The sequence below is a fragment of the Macrobrachium nipponense genome, chromosome 47 (assembly GCF_015104395.2).
Source record: "Macrobrachium nipponense isolate FS-2020 chromosome 47, ASM1510439v2, whole genome shotgun sequence".
In the NCBI taxonomy this organism is placed as follows: Eukaryota; Metazoa; Arthropoda; class Malacostraca; order Decapoda; family Palaemonidae; genus Macrobrachium; species Macrobrachium nipponense.
Window position 1 is genome coordinate 4,158,816 of NC_087222.1, and position 18,881 is coordinate 4,177,696.

At 38.8% G+C, this 18,881-nt stretch overlaps 1 protein-coding gene across 3 annotated transcripts in view; it reads left to right on the forward strand.

Annotated features, from left to right (window-relative positions):
• LOC135204676 (uncharacterized) overlaps window positions 1–18,881 on the forward strand; it is a 93,528-nt gene that overhangs the window by 10,714 nt on the left and 63,933 nt on the right. For 2 of the 3 annotated variants that reach the window (XM_064234832.1, XM_064234831.1), the window contains exon 2: window positions 10,113–13,308. In XM_064234832.1, the coding sequence (XP_064090902.1) occupies window positions 10,123–13,263 (3,141 nt within the window). In that variant the 5' untranslated portion in view covers window positions 10,113–10,122 and the 3' untranslated portion in view covers window positions 13,264–13,308. Of the gene's footprint in view, window positions 1–10,112; window positions 13,309–18,881 lie in introns of those variants that run through there. The other variant, XM_064234833.1, reaches the window with a different exon arrangement.

The following is an 18,881-nucleotide window of genomic DNA, read 5'->3' on the forward strand; positions in this document are numbered from 1 at the left end:
TTTTCAGTATCATGTCAGATGATAGTGTTTCAGAGTCAGGGTCTGAGTACCTGCCAAATCTATCAGATGATGATTATAGTGATAATTTCTTAGAGGTTGACAGTGACAAAGAGTGTTTCAAAGACATTGAACCTCTTGTCGATGAAGGCTGGCGGTTCATAACTGATCCATCTTGTGACTTGCGCCCAGACCCAGGCCCTCCCTGATTCATGGAGGGTGGTAATAGGAATCCTGCTTACACACCAGATTTCGCCTGCTTACGTGGTGCATTTTTTCTCCTTTTTTTGTGGTGATGTAATTGACAAATTGTGTGAATGGATGAATGCTCGGGCAGAGTAGTACTTTCATTCAACAGGAAAGCGTAAGGTGAAAGGACTTCTATGGAGGCCTGTTACTCGTGATGAGATGTGTTTTTAATACTTGCTGATGATAATGGGGGGCGGGTGAATAAACTGGCCCCATATGTATATACCGTATTGGTCACGAGATGCTGTTGCTTTATTATCATTATTATCATTATTATTATTATTATTATTATTATTATTATTCATTTAGTTCATTCAATTACTATTATTATTGTTTTATTATTATTATTACCAGTGCGTAAACATTCATTGATGTATACGCTGTTTCTGTATGAAACCTAGGAATAACTGTTTCAGTAAGAAAACTAGTACTGCTATTACCACTACTACTATTTTACTGCTACTTTAATACTTTTTCTGCTACTTTATTTCTATTACTTTACTACTATTTCTACTACTTTATAAAAGTTCCTACTTCTGCAATTACTTTTTCCACTAAATATTCCTATTTTTTCGATATTCTTACTATATTTTTTGTAATTTTTTGACAATGGGGTAAAAAAATATTCATTGATATCCGTACACACAATGTTTTCACATAAGAATGTAAAGGAAAAATATGAATAACATAAAATTTAGAGGGATCCAGTAATGATTTGATACTCGCGGTCGACAGGGGGTCTCATGCGGTATGCAAGCATTAGCAGCAATGCAGCAGGCCAGTGGCGAAGGGGTTAAGGGAGTATTGCAAGGGGAAGGTACTGGTGTATACCTCAGGGGGTTCCTCAGACACTGTTCAAGGGGGTGTTCTATCGCTTGACTGGGGGTGTTTCAATGCTCAGTAGGGGGGGAAAGAATTTTTTTAATTTTTTTTTTTTTTTTCTCAGTGTGGGTGAACTTTATTTTTTTTTTTCTTTGTCGGGGTGTTGGAAGACGAATTTGCCCTTGAAAGTGATTTTTCAATGCCAGGACATCAGCTGATTGATTAGTTGATGAAGTGAAATGCCCGCAGAGTTTTTTTAGAAAAGAGATTTTCTTTCTTGTGAATGAAGAGAAAAGAGAATTGAAATGCATTGTATGGGTGTATGTTTTCCTTATTCGTGGGAAGACACAAATATAATGGGGATACATAGATTATTATTATTATTTTTTTTATTGTTTTGGAGGGATTACTTTGAAATGCCGGTGATTGGTGGTGAATGGTAATGCCCGATGCCGGTGATTGGTGTTGCCAAGTGGTGGTGTATCTGGTGTTGATTGATATCATGGAGTTCAGCATTACTGGTGTATGCTATTTGAATTTCACCCTTACTTGAGATCTTTGCAAGAGATTTATTACTATGGAGAATTATTATTATTATTATTATTAATTATTATTGTATGAGACATTTTGCGGGAGGGTTACTTAACCCTTAAACGCCGACTGGACGTATTTTACGTCTAGATAAATTGTCTCTCGGGTGCCGACTGGACGTATTTTACGTCGACATACAAAAGTTTTTTTTAAAATTCGCGGAAAAATACTTATAGGCCTACCAGCCTAAAACTTTTGAATCACGTGCCTTGGGGGATGCTGGGAGTTCACGGATCAAGGCCTTGTTTTGTTTTGAAGCGTGACCCAGGTGCGCATGCGCGATATCCCTTCTTCTCGCTCCAGCCAGCATCAGTAGCGCACCACCCGAGAACGATCTTTCGTGAAAAGCGTGTTTTTCTGGACTTGTGCGAGACTTTGAGCATTTGTGTTGCTACAGGACATTCATAGATATGTCTCAACGACGTGTGAACCGCGAAAGGCGCGTTTTACCCGTCGGAAGGGATCGTGTAAGGCGAGTTTTGGACCTGGATGCTGGCGAGGGGCCAAGCACCCAGCATGACCCCGCGCCTCAAGGCCGTTCTGTGCGGCCACGTGTGGCTGAAAGTGTTTTAGGAACACAGCGTATGCCTTTGGTTACCCCTAGGAAGCATGTGGGCATCCTTAGGGGCATTCGTAAGCATTTGGGAGGCCTCCAACCAAGGGACATAGATGAATATCTATCGGAGCTTGATCGGGAACATGTCGCAAGTCCTCATTTTGATGGCGGATGGTCATCGAGTGATGAGGACATCAGTCCCGATGAAAGTGAGGATGAATATATGCCCCCAATCTCCGTTTGAGGCTCACATCTCTAATTCAGTGGGTTCAGTGCTTACGAGGGGGAATCTGAGGAGGGGGAGGGTGGGGATATGGGGTCAAGTTTTATAGCAGAGGACGATACAGAAAGTGAGGGCCTAAGTGAGGGTGATGGGCCAACGGGGTGGGTAGTGTGCAATATTGTGCCCGCACCCGTGTGCGTGCGCGCGCACGGGCACGTAGAAGGTCGGCTCGTCGCGCCAGCCAAGGTGAAGGTCGGTCGTCGGAGAGTGACGAGGGGTGGACGGAGGACCCCCACCGCCTCCTAATTTGCCACCCCTTCACGGCAACCCCTGGGATGACCGTACCAGTACCCCTGACTGTTTTGGGGTTCATCCAGCTTTTCCTGACGCGGGAATTGCTGGAATACCTGGTACACGAGACGGTGGACTACGCTCGGTACTGCCGGTATGAGCTGAGGACGACCTTGTCGTATTACTGGCGAGGTTGCAACCTCATTGACATGGCGCATTTTTTGGGGCTCCACATTTATTTTGGTATGACACCTGCTGTCGACGTCAGGCAATATTGGAGGAGAAATTATTTTTTATTTATGCCGAATGTGCCTGGCGGTTATGTCCCGTGATAATTTTCCTGGCGTTGGACAGGTACTTCACGCCTTCAACGAAGGGCCATACCCCGGAATAACAGTGATCGCCTCATTTTAGTGCGTACAGTGTGGATTATATCCGTGAGCGGTGTAGTAATCTCGTGATTCCTGGAAAGAACCTGTCTTTGGATGAGGGGATGATGCCTTACAAAGGACGTCTTAGTATAAAAGTGTATAACCCCAAGAAGCCAAAGAAATATGGTGTGAAATTCTTTCTCATTACCGAGGCCAACACTGGATACGTTGTGGACTTTTCAGTGTATACCGCGGTCTTCTCCACGCTGCGTGACACTGTATTCAACCTTGTGGGACGTTTCCGTAACCAGGTATATCACCTGTTTATGGATAATTATTATAACTCTGTATCCCTGGCCCAGAAACTGTGTGAAGCAGGTGTTCACGTCAGTGGTACCCTTCGGTTGGTGCGTGGGGACCCGAATGTCCTCAAGAGGTTCGCTAGTCATCCGCAACACCTGGCAAGAGGAGAGACAGAGTGGCGGCGGAAGGGCGCTGTCTTCATCATCTTTTGTTGGAAGGGTGTCCGACTCGTCCCCATGATTACGAGGAGTCATGAACCCATCAAGAAGAGATCGTGTAGCGGAAGAAGACACGTCGACAGGGCCGAGTTGTGTTTGAGGAGTTTCGTACCGAGCGGCCTACCGTCATTGGGCACTACAACAGGCACATGGGAGGAGTTGATCTCTTTGATCAGCTCATCCAGTACTATCCCTTCGCCAGGAGAACCAGAAGGTGGACACAGAAGCTCCTCAAATACATCCTTCAGTTGGCCCTCCAAAATGCCTACATACTGTACTGTGGGTACCTCCGCGTGACAATCTTCCGTTGGTTGACCCACATACAGTTCCTAGAGTAGCCGGTAATGCCCTCATCACTTCGATCCCGATGAGTGGCCTTCCATAACTGACCCCTGCCCCGAGCTGCAGATCTGCCCCTAGAGGAAAGGGCAGATAGGAGGGCCAACTTCGCTCGACCTGCTGCCGCCCCTGCTGACGATGCCCCTGCTTGCCGCCGCCCCTACTGACGGACGCCCCTGCTGCCACCGCCCCTTGCTGACGACGCCCCTCTTGCTGCCGGCCCCGCCATCACAGCTTCTCGTCGGGTAGTGGACCCTGCATGTCGGCTGCAGCCAGGGGATCACATACTGGAGGCCTTACAAGGGCGAAGGCAGAAACGGTGCCGGGTGTGCCATATGAATGGCAGAAGGAGAGACACCCGGTTCTTCTGTCGTCTCTGCAAAGTTGCTCTTTGAGTCAGGATAGGGGAGTGTGACCGAAAGTACCACACTAAAGTCATGTATTGGAGCGGGCCCCTTTAAAACCGACAGCGGAGGGCGCACGGGGCCGCCGGGTCCATCGCAGTAAGGGCGCGCGTCTCCCTCCTCCACCTGTACCTCGTCATGTCGAGTGGAAAAAAATGCAAGACTCTTCAATGGAGGAGGGAGAAAAACAAGAATAGAACGAAGAGTCAGGATTACGAGTGAGTATTATGCATTTATTTTATATTTATTTTTATATTTATTACAATTTTTTATATATCTGAATCTGTGCATGATAAAATAATAATAAGACATTTCATTGTATGCGAAAAGAGAAGTGTCACCTGCATTCCTTTTATTTATGTATTGGTACCAGAATCGAAGAATGTTATATATATTTTTATATAAAAATATATATATAGTATATATATATATATATATATATATATATATATATATATATATTATATATATATAGATATATATATATATATATATTATATATATAATATAGATATATATATATATATATATAATTATATGAATAATTATCACATCGAACCGTGATCCATTTATATATCAATTCAAGCTACAAATGTCCTTTAATATCTAAATTCACTTTACCTCCCAAATGATATATTTTCATATATACCGAAGGGGAATTTTTTTAATTGATAATAATTTCGTCCCCCCATGGGATCGAACCACCGCCCAAGTGGACGGGGACGAAATCAGGACAGTCAGTGACGCTATCCAATCAGCCAACAGCGACGCTATAAGTTCATATCGATTCTGACCTTACAAATCACCCTCGATCTGGATGCTTTCGTAATTAGAATCGATATGGAACCCCGTCTACCATGTTGGCCAATTCTAAGGCGTTTGAACAGACACGTAGCCTTTTGTTATGAATAATTATCACATCGAACCGTGATCCATTTATATATCAATTCAAGCTACAAATGTCCTTTAATATCTAAATTCACTTTACCTCCCATGGGGGGATGAAATTATTATCAATTAAGAAAAAAAAAAATTCCCCTTCCGTACATATATGAAAATACGCTTATTTTATAGTTTTATATATGGAAATGTGTGCAAAAACATGCACAATATAACAAAAAATATTGGAAGGTTGTAGCATTTCTCATTTTTGAAATATTTGCATATAAAGTACGATAAGTACGAAAAAAACTACGATCGATCAACTTTGACTCAACCGAAAAGGTCAAAAACGCATTGTATAACATAAAAAATCTTACAGTCTAGTAATATTCAATCATTTATCTTCATTTTAAAACAAATTGCAAGTCTCTAGAACAATATCTCGATTTATGGTGAATTTTTGAAAAAAATATTTTTTTTCCCTCCGCGCGCCGATTCTCTGCCGAAAATCTCCGAAACGCGTAGGTCACATTCTCCTAATATTTGTGCCTTTTCATATTACGCTTATTTTATAGTTTTATATATGGAAATGTGCGCAAAAACATGCACAATATAAAAAAAAAATATTATTGGAAGGAGTTTGTAGCATTTCTCAATTTTTTGAAATATTTGCATATAAAGTACGATAAGTACTTCCCGAAAAAAAACAATACGAAGCCTCGGTCAACTTTGACTCAACCGAAAATAAGGTCAAAAAACGCATTTGTAACATAAAAATCTTACAATCTAGTAATATTCAATCCTTTATCTTCATTTTAAAACAAATTGCTAGTCTCTTGAACAATATCTCGATTTATGGTGAATTTTTGAAAAAAATATTTTTTTTCCCTCCGTGCGACGATTCTCGGCCGAAAATCTCCGAAACGCGTAGGTCACATTCTCCTAATATTTGAGCCTTTTCATATTACGCTTTTTTTAAAGGTTTATATATGGAAATGTGCGCAAAAACATGCACAATATAACAAAAAATATTGGAAGGTTGTAGCATTTCTCATTTTTGAAATATTTGCATATAAAGTACGATAAGTACGAAAAAAACTACGATCGGTCAACTTTGACTCAACCGAAATGGTCAAAATTCGCATTTTTAACATAAAAATCTTACAGTCTAGTAATATTCAATCATTTATCTTCACTTTAAAACATATTGCAAGTCTCTAGAACAATATCTCGATTTATGGTGAATATTTGAAAAAAATATTGTTATTCGGTCCGCTCGCCGATTCTCGGCCGAAAATCTCCGAAACGCGTAGGTCACATTCTCCTAATATTTGTGCCTTTTCATATTACGCTTTTTTTTAGAGGTTTATATATGGAAATGTGCGCAAAAACATGCACAATATAACAAAAAATATTGGAAGGTTGTAGCATTTCTCATTTTTGAAATATTTGCATATAAAGTACGATAAATAGGAAAAAAACTACGATCGGTCAACTTTGACTCAACCGAAATGGTCAAAAAACGCATTTGTAACATAAAAATCTTACATCTTTATATTAAATTCAATCATTTCATTTTCCTTAACCATTACCAAAACAAAATTTAAAACATTTAATTGCCAAGTCTCTAAGGAACAATAATATTCAATCATTTATCTCACTTTAAAAACATAATTGCAAGTAAAAAAATTCCTAAAAAGAACAAATAGAACAATATCTCGATTTATGGTGAATATTTGAAAAAAATATTTTTATTCCGTCCGCGCGCCGATTCTCGGCAGCGAATCTCCGAAACGCGTAGGTCACATTCTTCCTAATATTTGTGCCTTTTCATATACGCTTTTTTGTGTTTTAGTTTTATATGAAAAATGTGCGCAAAAACGCACAATATAACAAAAATTATTGGAAGGTTGTAGCATTTCTCATTTTTTTTATATTTGCATATAAAAAATTTTTTTAAAAATTCGACATTCGGTCAACTTTAACTCGTTCGAAATGGTCGAAAACTGCATTTGTAAGCTAAAACTCTTACAGTATCGTAATATTCCATCATTTTCCTTCATTTTGAAGCAAATTGCAAGTCTCTATAACAATATTTCGATTTATGGTGTATTTTTTTAAAAATTATTTTTTTATGTCCGCTCGCTACGAATTCATGCATCATTTTGTGATAATATTTTCCCTGTGTTGCTTTTATCGTTTTACAATGTGTTATATACCAAAATGATCGCAATTTAGTGCACATTACAACGGAAAAAAAAGTAACTTGTTACCTATAACCGTTTGGCGCATAGCGCGATTTGAATACAATTATATATGAAATTTCGTTTTTGCGCTATCATATATCGCATTATTTATATATGATAATGATAATTTGTTTCATTTCTGATGGTTGCATACTAAACTTCAAGCAATGACAAAAAAAAGGAGCCAAAAATGAACTCTTAATCTTGAAAACTAAGCGCACTGTGATTTTTTGAAAAAAATATTTTTTATTTACCGCCTTGGCGTTTAAGGGTAAAGTATAATTATCATTACTTGAGACTTGTTTTACGAGAGATTTGAGATATTTCATAGATTATTTTATAATTATCACAGATAATTATTCATGGAGAATTATTACAATGAATTAGTGGGAGAAATCTTGTGTTAATTGTTTGTTGAGTTTTTGTATCCTCCCTTGATATTTAATATCAAGACCTGGGATTACTACCATATATAGACCTGATGTGACCTCCAATCGAATGAGGAGTTTTTTTTCTCTAAAAGTCATTTTTTTGCTAGATATGATTTTTTCATTATGGTAAAAAATAAACCCTATAAATTAGGAAAACAAAATTTATAAAAAAAAAAGACGATACAAAAATTGGAAAATAGGGCTTCATTTGATTGTTCTATAATGTCTCTCTTGAGTTATATACCAAATTCCAATGTTATAGCTTTAAAAGTAAGTGAGAAAATAGATTTTGAAGGTCAATAACTATAGTTTTGAGATACGGGCATTCAAAGTTTTTCTTCGTATTTTTATAACGACAATGTTAATAAATAATGATTATTATGAATGTATATTTCTTTTTTGTGTATCAATAAACCAAAACTATTTTATTTATCATAATTTAATCATAAATGATGATCCCTTTGCTCATATATTGTAGCTTGGGGCACTGCGTCAGGCAAGACGGGGCACTCCTTCCTACGCAACTCTCTCTCTCTCCTTCATTAACTCGGCTTATTACAGCGAATTTTCTTCTTCTGAATGTTAGCTAGATGTTTTCCTTGTCTTTTCCTCATTGGCATGATGAAATTCTTGTCGAAACATAGAGAAACATATGTTAAAGCAAGCGAATGTCAGAGGTGAAAGTCAAACGTGTAGACTACTTGGAGTCTGTGCTCGCACTGAATGGTTGTACAAGTTGATACTCCCCTCTGCGACCCACGGAATCTCTACAGATGCCATTTCTCCCAATTTCTTTGACAACAATTATGAAAATTTACGGTAATAGAAGAAATATTGCATTTTCTTGTATGGATGAATGTTTTAGGCTTATTCAGTTATGTTCACTAATTACCCTGTAACTACGAAAGTAGGCTTATTGAGTTATGTTCACTAATTACCCTGTAACTACGAAAGTAAGAGGAATTTTGACGAAGTATTTCGTATATGTATTCTCAATTGCCATATGAAGCTCCATAAATTTTTTCATGACTTTGCATTTTTTCACCCTATACCCCCATATATAAGGGTTCCAGCCAGCCCCCTTAAAAGCTAAGAACTGCAGGGACAATTACAATTACTCACCTTACATAAATTTATACCTTTAAACATTCCCAGACCAGTATATTATAAAGACAAAGAGACAATTATCACATAAGTGAAAAACATAAAACAAAAATTTTAATTGTAGTATTCAAAAAGTGGAAATAATTTGGAAAAATTAATTAGCAGCACAATAATTAAATACAGAAATTATACTAAAAAATTCTTTTCATTGGAAGCGTATGAGTATGAATAGAAATAAGAAATTTGCACCAAAAAAAAGGAACTAAAAACATTATTTATATTTCCCTTATGATGTTGCTATTTTTATTAGGTCCCTATTTTCTAGCACATACCTATGAAATTCTTTGCATTGAAATTAAGGTTCCATTTGCATTGAAAGACTGCTTCCACAGAAGCCACATCCAGCTTGTTTCACTTGTCATCCACTGGATATCCATGATTGAGAATACTCGCTCACCAATGGCATTATGAGGTGGAATGCTTAATAAATACTGGCGCAAAATTAACATCTCTGAATACTGTTCTTTCAATTCCATCTGCTGAAGGATATATAGAACTTCATCTTTCATTGCACAGCATGGTCACTCATTCATCAGGCTTGATCTCCATATGTTTACCAAGGAGATTTTTCAATGCTGACTGCTGTCAAAAAAAGGATGTTTGCGTCAGTTCTTCAACCTTCGTTTTTTAACACAAGACAAGATGATTGGACTTGTTCCCATGCTGGAAGAGTATCCAATAACTTCCATGGAAAGTGATCAAAACCTTCTGAAGATGAAACGCCCTCTGAAGATAGTCATAGCAAGTGACGTAGTAGTCATTCACTTCAAGTAGGAATTATTATGGTGAACTAAAATCAGGACAATACGGGTGTCACAGAATGGTCAACGGGGAACAGGGGACAAAAGGATTAAAATCGGAACATGTCCCAGAAAATTGGCAACCCTAGGTCTAAATTAATATTGAAAGTGTGAAAGGAATTCGATTGCATATATTTGTGTATAAGCCATTTGGTTTTATCGTGAGAGCAGTCAAAGAATGGACTAAGCAATCCTCTAATGTCCACTTTTTTCTTTATTTTATAGGCTTTGAGTCATGGCTGAACATACAGGGACAAATTTGCCCGAAGGTTCAGGAGGCTTGGAGGTTGAAGAGGGGAATCCTGATACGGTAGGAGAGTCAGAGGTGCACGTTCCACAGAAGCTGTCAGAAGAAGAAAAGAGAGAAATATTCAGAAAGGCTGTGGCAGAAGTGGAAGCAGGGATATCAATACGTCAGATTGCTAAAAAATATTCAATATCCCGTAGCACTTTATCAAAGCGGATACAAATGGGCCTGGATAATGGCCCAAAATCAAGTGCTATGCCATGGCTGTCTGCTGATGTAGAAAGGGAGATAGTAGACTGGTGCCTTGAAATGGCTAGGATTGGCCATCCTCAGACCAAACAGAGCCTGCCATTGGTAGTTCAGCGTATTCTTAATCAAAAGAAAAAGAAAATTTTCCAAAAGGAAAATCTACCGACTCATGGATGGATAACTAGATTCCTGAAGCGACACCCTGAGTTGTCCAACCGGATACCAGAAAATCTTGGTCCCTTGAGGGCTTCCATAACCTCAAAAAAAAAGGGTACCTTAACCTTAAAAACAGTCTCCTCATTTTTCCAGAATTTGCAATCCTTTTTAGTGGCTGAGGGTCTAAATGCAAATGAATTTTTAAGCCCAGATAATGCATCGCGAGTTTTCACCTGCAATAACACAGGTATTGTCATCAGTGCACAAGATGGGGCTTCCAAGGTTTGGGATAAAAAGGGTACTGTGGCTTCTTGTAAAGTCTCAGAAAAGGGGAAGCCCATGACGACTGTCCTGTGCTGTGCTTCAGCTGATGGAAGCCTCATGAGGCCTTTTATAGTTAATAAAGGGAAAACTCCGACTGAATATGTGAAGCACCAGGATTTGGAGGCAGATTCTTACCATAGAGGATGCTCTGATTCTGGGTTAATGACAGCAGACCTGTTTCATGACTGGCTGGGTAACATTTTTGAAAATGAGCTTGTGAAAAAGAATATTAGAAGACCTGTTCTCTTAATTCTGGATGGCTTCTTAAGCTACTTAAATTGGGACACACTAAGATTTGCCCGTGATAAGAAAATCCTTATGTACCACCTTCCTCCCTACTCCTCCCATGTAATGCAGCCACTTGATGTGTCTGTATTGAAGCCACTCAAGGCAGAGTACAGAAGGGTATACAATAAAGTTTGGGGGGAAATTTCATCCAAGGACATGCCAATGAAACATTTCCCATATATATTAATGAAGTCCATCAAAGAAGTTAATATACCTGAAAATATAATAAGTGGATTCCAGTCAACAGGTTTGGTCCCTTTCAACCCCAATGCCATCGACGCCTCTGTCCAACTTCTGGAGACCTCTAAAGTTGCATCTTACGAGGAAATCAGAAAGGCTTTGGCAGAAGTGGAAGCAGGGTCATCAATACGTCAGATTGCTAGAAAATATTCAATAGCCCGTTGCACTATAACAAAATATTTACGATTGGGCCTGGATAAGAGCCCACAAAAGGGTGTGCCATGGCTGCCTGCTGATGTAGAAAGAGATATAGTAGACTGGTGCCTCGAGATGGCTAGGATTGGCCATCCTCAGATCAAACAGAGTCTGCTATTGGTAGTCCAGCATACTCTTAATCAAAAGAAGAAGAAAATTTTCCCAAATGAAAATATACCGACTCATGGATGGACAGACAGATTCCTGAAGCGACACCCTGAGGTGGCCAACCAATTATCGGAAAATCTAGGTCAGTTGAAGGGTACCTTAACCTCAAAAACAATATCCACATTTTTCCAAAATTTGCAAACCTTTTTAGTGGCTGAGGGCCTAAATGCAGATGGGTTTTTAAGCCCATATAATGGATCGCGAGTTTTCACCTGCAGTGAGACAGGTATTGTCATCAGCTCACAAGACGGGACTTACGAGGTTTGTGATAACAAGGGGACTCAAGCTGCTTGTAAAGTTTCAGGAATGGGTAAGCCAATGATAAATGTCTTGTGCTGTGCTTCAGCTGATGGAAGTCTCATGAGTCCTTTTATAATTAATAAAGGGAAAACTGTGTCTGTATATGTGAAGCACCATGATATGGAAGCAGATTCTTACCGTAGAGGGTGTTCTGATTCTGGGTTGATGACAGCAGACCTGTTTCATGACTGGCTGGGTAACATTTTTGAAAATGAGCTTGTGAAAAAGAATATTAGAAGACCTGTTCTCTTAATTCTGGATGGCTCCTTAACCCACTTAAATTTGGACACGCTAAGATTTGCCCGTGATAAGAAAATCCTTATTTACTACCTTCCTCCCTACTCCTCCCATGTAATGCAGCCACTTGATGTGTCTGTATTCAAGCCACTCAAGGCAGAGTACAGAAGGGCATATAATAAAGTCTGGGGGAAACTTTCATCCGTGGACATGCCAAAGAAACATTTCCCATATGTATTATTGAAGGCCATCAAAGAAGTTAATATACCTGAAAATATAATAAGTGGATTCAGGTCGACAGGTTTGGTCCCTTTCAACCACAATGCCATCGACACCTCCGAGTTTGTTACGGCAGAAAAAGAAGAGGATACTTTTCCTGTCCAACTTTCGGAGACCTCTACAGTTACATCAGTAGTAGAACCCACATCTTATGCATCTTATGAGGAAATCTTCAACCAAGGTTTTATCATGGGACAAAGAGCACAGCTGAAACGTTTAGAGGCTGTGGTCCCACAGGATGAATTAGCCCTTTACAAAACGAGGAAGACTGATTTAGGTCGAGGTCGTTCCCCAAGCACGTCTTATATGGTATGGAAGGAACTTGAGATGATTAAGCCGTGTCCTGCCGAGAGGAATCCATATGCTGGGGAAACTCAGCCTCTGGCAGATGCTAGTGAGATTGCACCTTTCCCACAAGCTTTTCCCTCTAAAAGTGGGCTTCAATACCAACTTAGTAGTAGTGACATCTCTTTACCTGGCCCATCTGGGATTCCCTCTGCAACAACACCTCCAGGAATTGCTGAGCGAACATCAGACTCTAAAAGATACTTGAAGATAAATGAAAGGAAGAAAAGGCTATTTGAAGAGAAAAAGGAGCAACATAAGAAGGAAAGAGAGGCAAAAAAGCTGGCAAGAGGAAGCAAAGCGAAAGGAAGGGGAAAGGCAAGAGCACTGCCCAAGCGCAAATGCTAGATGAAGACAATGATTGAGTGATTTCAATGGTGTTGAGGAATTGAGGTAAGCAATGATAACAGCGAAAGTGAACTGGATGAACGTGGGGTATTCAAAGGGAAGAGTGGAGCAAATTCTCCATGGGTGGGATGCCAGACTTGTGAAAGGTTGTTCCACAAAAGAAGTGTTATCCCACTCAAGTTGTCCAAGCAAGAGGTAGAAAATTTAGAATTTATATGCTTGTAATTATATTGTGATCAATCTTAGCTTAAAAACATCTGTTCCATTAATATAGAAAATGCAATAGTTTTTCCCTTTTTTTATTGTTTAGTCATTTGCATCATACCTGATTTTATTGTATTTCATAAGATTTTTCCCGACATCTTGTGGTATTCGTATTTGTAATCAAGTACAAAGACCAGCCAATATAATATAATATAATGTTAAATTATCTATTTCAGGAATTTTGGTGATTTATAAATGAAGTGACTGATGATATTGTAGTCAAGTTTGTTTAATATTTTTAGTAATGCATAATTTTATTCAGGGTCTTACCAAGTAATTATTCAACTATAGGGTCCCTACCTGGTTAGGGTCCCTACCATGGCAGACCAAAATTAAAACTTTCACGTTGGCGCCAACATCGCTAGTGTAGGTAACCAGTTACCAACTGCTTCTGTTAAACAGGTATCACAACATCGCACCCCTCAATTGGATTTATGCTGGCTCCCAGGTTACATCAGTACAGTGGTACCTCGAGATACAAAAGGCTCAACTTACGAAAAACTCGAGATACGAAAGCCAACGTGAAAAATTTTACTGCTCTACATACGAAAAGTTTTCAAGATAATAAACGTTTCTGAAAGTCCGAGATTCGGCCGATAACAATTTTGAAGCTCGCGCCGCGCGCTGCCATCTTAGTTCTAGTAGACTCGCCACCATCCTCCTGCTCCCCCATTGGTTCCTGATGCTAGCCAAGCCATGAGATCCTCTCCTATTGGACAGCATCCCTCCCATCATGCATCTTACGTGGTGGCGTGCCTTCGCTCGGCCACTTCGCACCCGAAGCTTTATCCTACACATGTGGCATTCGTTCGGTCCAACGATTTCGTTTAGTATCGTAAATTCGTTAGTGATTTCGTTGTGCTACTTTATCGTGTTGTGAGAACCTAATTAGTATACGTACTACATACGTAACTTAATTACGTACAGTACATATTAGTCATGGGTCCCAAGAAAGTTGCTGAAGTTCACAGAAAGAAGAGAATGCTTTCTATGGAGACAAAAATGGTGATAATAAAAATATATGAAGCTGGCTTCCGGTTGAGTGTGATCGCTAAGGAATACGGCCGAAATCCGTCGACGTTAGGCACCATCCTTAAGCAGAAGGAAGCCATCAAAGCAGCTACACCTTCCAAGGGCGTGACTATTTTGTCCAACAAGAGGAGCCATGTGCATAATGAAATGGAAAGGCTGCTTCTTGTATGGATCGAGGACAAAGAAATCGATGGCAATACGATAACTGAGACGGCAATCTGCCAGAAGGCCAGCGCTATTTTCGGCGATTTGATTGCCCAAGCCGAAGACTACGGCGGAGAGGGGACATCACCGGCAACCCCAGAGTTCAAGGCTTCTCATGGGTGGTTCGAAAAATTCCGTAAACGGACTGGCATCCATTCGGTGGTGAAGGAATAGAAATTACGTAAAGTATAAAAAAGTAAAAAGAAATGTAAAAATAAAAAATAGACAAAATAAATTTTATTTTAAGTTTTTTGTAAAGTTAAGTGTTACAGTTTTGTTAATGTGTTTTGTAAAGTTTAGTTTGTTTTTCTGACATTTTTTTATGTTTCGTAAAGTTAAATGTACGTATCTGCCGTTTGTCCTCCTCCTCCTCTCCCGCCACTTTCGGAGATAGCCTCACTCGAAAGGTAAGCTTCCACATTTTACGTTACAGTAATAATATTTCTTGTACACTAATATACACTTTATTTACAGGTTTTGAATTTTTATTATTAAGTTACGTATTGAATGGTCCAAATTGTGTAGTATTTCATTGTTTATAGGTCAATTTAGCTTTATTATGAAATTTACTGGGGTGTTTTTGGAGGGCTTGGAACGGATTAGCCATTTTACATGTAAAATGTGGTCCAAGGTACGAAAAACTCATGATACGAAGGGTGCCTCGGAACGGATTAATTTCGTATCTCGAGGTACTACTGTAGCTCTGTGGACCTTCTTCATCTTCATATGGATGGCTTTTTGGCTTTCCTTTTCAACAGCACTTCGAAGAGTTGTAGTCCTCCTTTAAGAGTAAGACGCCGCTGTCAAAAAAGAAAGAACCGCCCCTGTCACCTGTGTCTTAGGAGAATGAAAGGCAAGAGCAGAATTTAGAGCAGGACACAGCTCAACCTCTGCCAACATACACTTCTTTGGTGAGATTTCTTTAGGATTATTTTCCGGACCATTTGGCACCTGCCACTCCTAGTTTATCTCCTTCCTAAGTTAGTCCTATCCTTTGCAGCTTGGCAGGCTCTTCGCTATGAGGATGAATAGCTGTCTTCTAAGAGGGAACAAGGCAAAGTGTCTTTCGCCTTCCCTCCTTTGCTCCTAATGAAACGTTACTGGTTCTATGCAACCAGGAAAGCTCCTCCTTCCTTGGGAGTGTCTGCCTCCTCCGAGGGGGATTTCTCAGGCCTTGTGGACGCGAATAGGAGAGGGGGAATTTAGGATGCGAAGATGTTAATTTCTTCATCGGAGATTGATCATGTAGTTCGTAACCTCTTTAAGGTCTTGGGAATTTGGGAGAATTACAACGCTTACTGAGAGAATACGAACCAATAATATTATGTTTACAACATGTCAATAAAACAATATCAACAATAGATAAATATACTTTAGTATCTACATCTACAGAAGGAGAAGGAAATTTAGGCATAGCCATGTGTACATAACAAAGTATGTCATGACATGGTACCTGTAAACTTTGTTGACTTGCAAATATCAAACATTAAATATACAAATAAAAAATGATAATTATGCAATATATAAATTACACAACCAGCCCAACAAAAATGACAAAGTTGGTAAACTTAAATATTTGCACGAAATTAAAATATTTATCAAAAAAAGTACTCGCATACCCCAGAACATTGTAGACAACATGGGATAGAGCGCATGAGTCGAAAAGGTCCACATTACACTATATACGGATTGTTCCAGATCAGAATACGGAGTGGGATATTCTGCAGTGTTCCAGGACAAAACATGCTAGTTCTCTCTTCCCAATACTGCCTCGGTATTTACAGCAGAGTTCTGTGCAATAACATCGGCCAAATAACCAAAGAACTCCTGACAGTTTTGTGATTTATAGCGACTCTAGAGACTATGGAAGCCATTAAAAGTTACAATCCCAAAAATAATATTTCACAACAGGTAGATTAAGTTTTGACTCCATAAATAGTGTGTAATAAAGGAAACAAATTGAAATAATGTAGGATCCCTGCCCCTGTCAGAATAAAAGGAAACAAAGAGACTGATAAGCAAGCCAAGGAAGCAGTCCACAAGATGAGAGCAAATGTAAACATCCCTATTAGTGACCATGGTGCATATATATAAACAATCAGTGTAAATAAATGTCAGAGTATATGGAACGAAGAACCTGAAAGTAGTAAACTAAATCAAATAAAACCTGATGTTACCAAATGGAGTTCCGCATATCAGAGAGAGACACACACACAAGCAATCCTGACACATCCACGTATAGGCCACACTCTTCTGACACATGGGCACTTGATGAGCAGCCCATGAGACCCTGCTCCAGAGTGCAAGGTGTTGGTAACTTTCAGACGTGTTTTATGTAAGTGTCCAAAATACAACTGGCAGAGAAATGTTGTCAGAATCTTTCACATTTTCAGTGGTTCCAATTTTGACGTTTCTAAGGCACTCTTGATTTAATTAATAAAATATAAGAAATAAGAATATAATGAAAATACAAAAACTTCAGAACAATTAATGAATTTTAGATAAACATTTTAAAAATTTCTTATTAAATTTAATGCAACTTTTTCCTATGTATGTATGTAAACATGAGTAAATTTATTTATTGCCTTTTTGTGTTTTAGTATGAAAGGCTCTGCCATTGAGCAGTCTTTTAATTTTATTGTTTCTTTATTTTCCTGAATGATTTCTTTAGTCCCAGTTCTTTGCCTTTGGCCTATTCCTGGCATTTTATCTACAGTAGGGCCTCGTTAATCGCGGGGGTGTAGGGCCCAGAACCCGTGATAAGTAAATACCCGTGTTATCCTGGTACCCCCTTCAAAAATTGCTTTAAACTGCCTACTTTAATGGTTAACCCACCCAAGACCACTATTCCAATGTTTATAACTGCCTACTTTAGTTCAAGCACCAAATATGTCTTCAACTATTACCTTAAACTCAATTCAAGACAGTTTTAAAGTTATTTTACATTAGCCATTAAAAATATATGGAGTATAGTACATACTACTACTGTACATACGTATGTAGCCTACTAGCCAATGGATTACAGCTAGAAGCCTACATACACATGTGCTATTACATACCCACGTGGGGCTCCCTTTTTTTTTTTTTTTTTTTTTTTTTTTTTTTTTTTTTTTTGTTTTTTTTTTTTTTTTTTTTTTTTTTTTTTTTTTTTTTTTTTACGCTTAAGCCCTAAAAACCAAAACGTCTCCAGTATGCCGAGGCAAGTTTGGAGTGAGCGCAGAAGCGGAGAAAATAATTTTTTCAAAAATTCACAGCATGCTTAGTTTTCAAGATTAAGAGTTCAATTTTGGCTCCTTTTTTTTTTTTTTTTTGCGCCTGAAGTTTAGTATACAACCATCAGAAATGAAAAAAAATCTCTTATATATAAATAATGCGATATATGGTAGCGAAAAAAAAAGAAATTCATACATAATTGTATTCAAATCGAGCTGTGCAAAAAACGGTTAAAGCTAACTTAACGAGTTACTTTTTTTCCGTTGTACACTAAATTGCAATAATTTTGATATATAACACATTGTAAAACGATCAAAGCAACACAGAAAAAATATTATCACAAAATGATGCATGAATTCGTAACGCGCGGACGTAAAAAAATTTTTTTTTTCAAAAATTCACCATAAAAGGGATTTTGACGTAGGAAAAATCTATTTCTGGGGGAAGACCTGTGTCGCCCTATGAAAAATGCCTGTTATTCATTTTTCCCAGTATAAATAGCTCTATCATATACCAGAGAAAAAAGCTAACATATTTATGCTGAGGTTACTACCCCCAGCACGATCACCCAAGGGTGTCGGTATAGTATAGGGGCGATGTGTTACCACAAACCACAGGGCTTCTGCCATTAAGAAGATTCCCTTCAAAATCCCTCTCTTTTGGTGGGAGCCGTTACAACGGAATCTCACTACTCGTCCCGGCTCGCCACTACTACTACTACCGAAGCGCCATCTTGCATTCCTGATTAGATCTATAAACTTGGATTAGTCAGGGTGGGAAGAAATGTTAATAGGGCTAGGGTTCATAGGGCGACACAGGTCTTCCCCCAGAAATAGATTTTTCCTACGTCAAAATCCCTTTTCTGGTGTCGACCAGTGTCGCCCTATGAAAACATACCAGAGAAT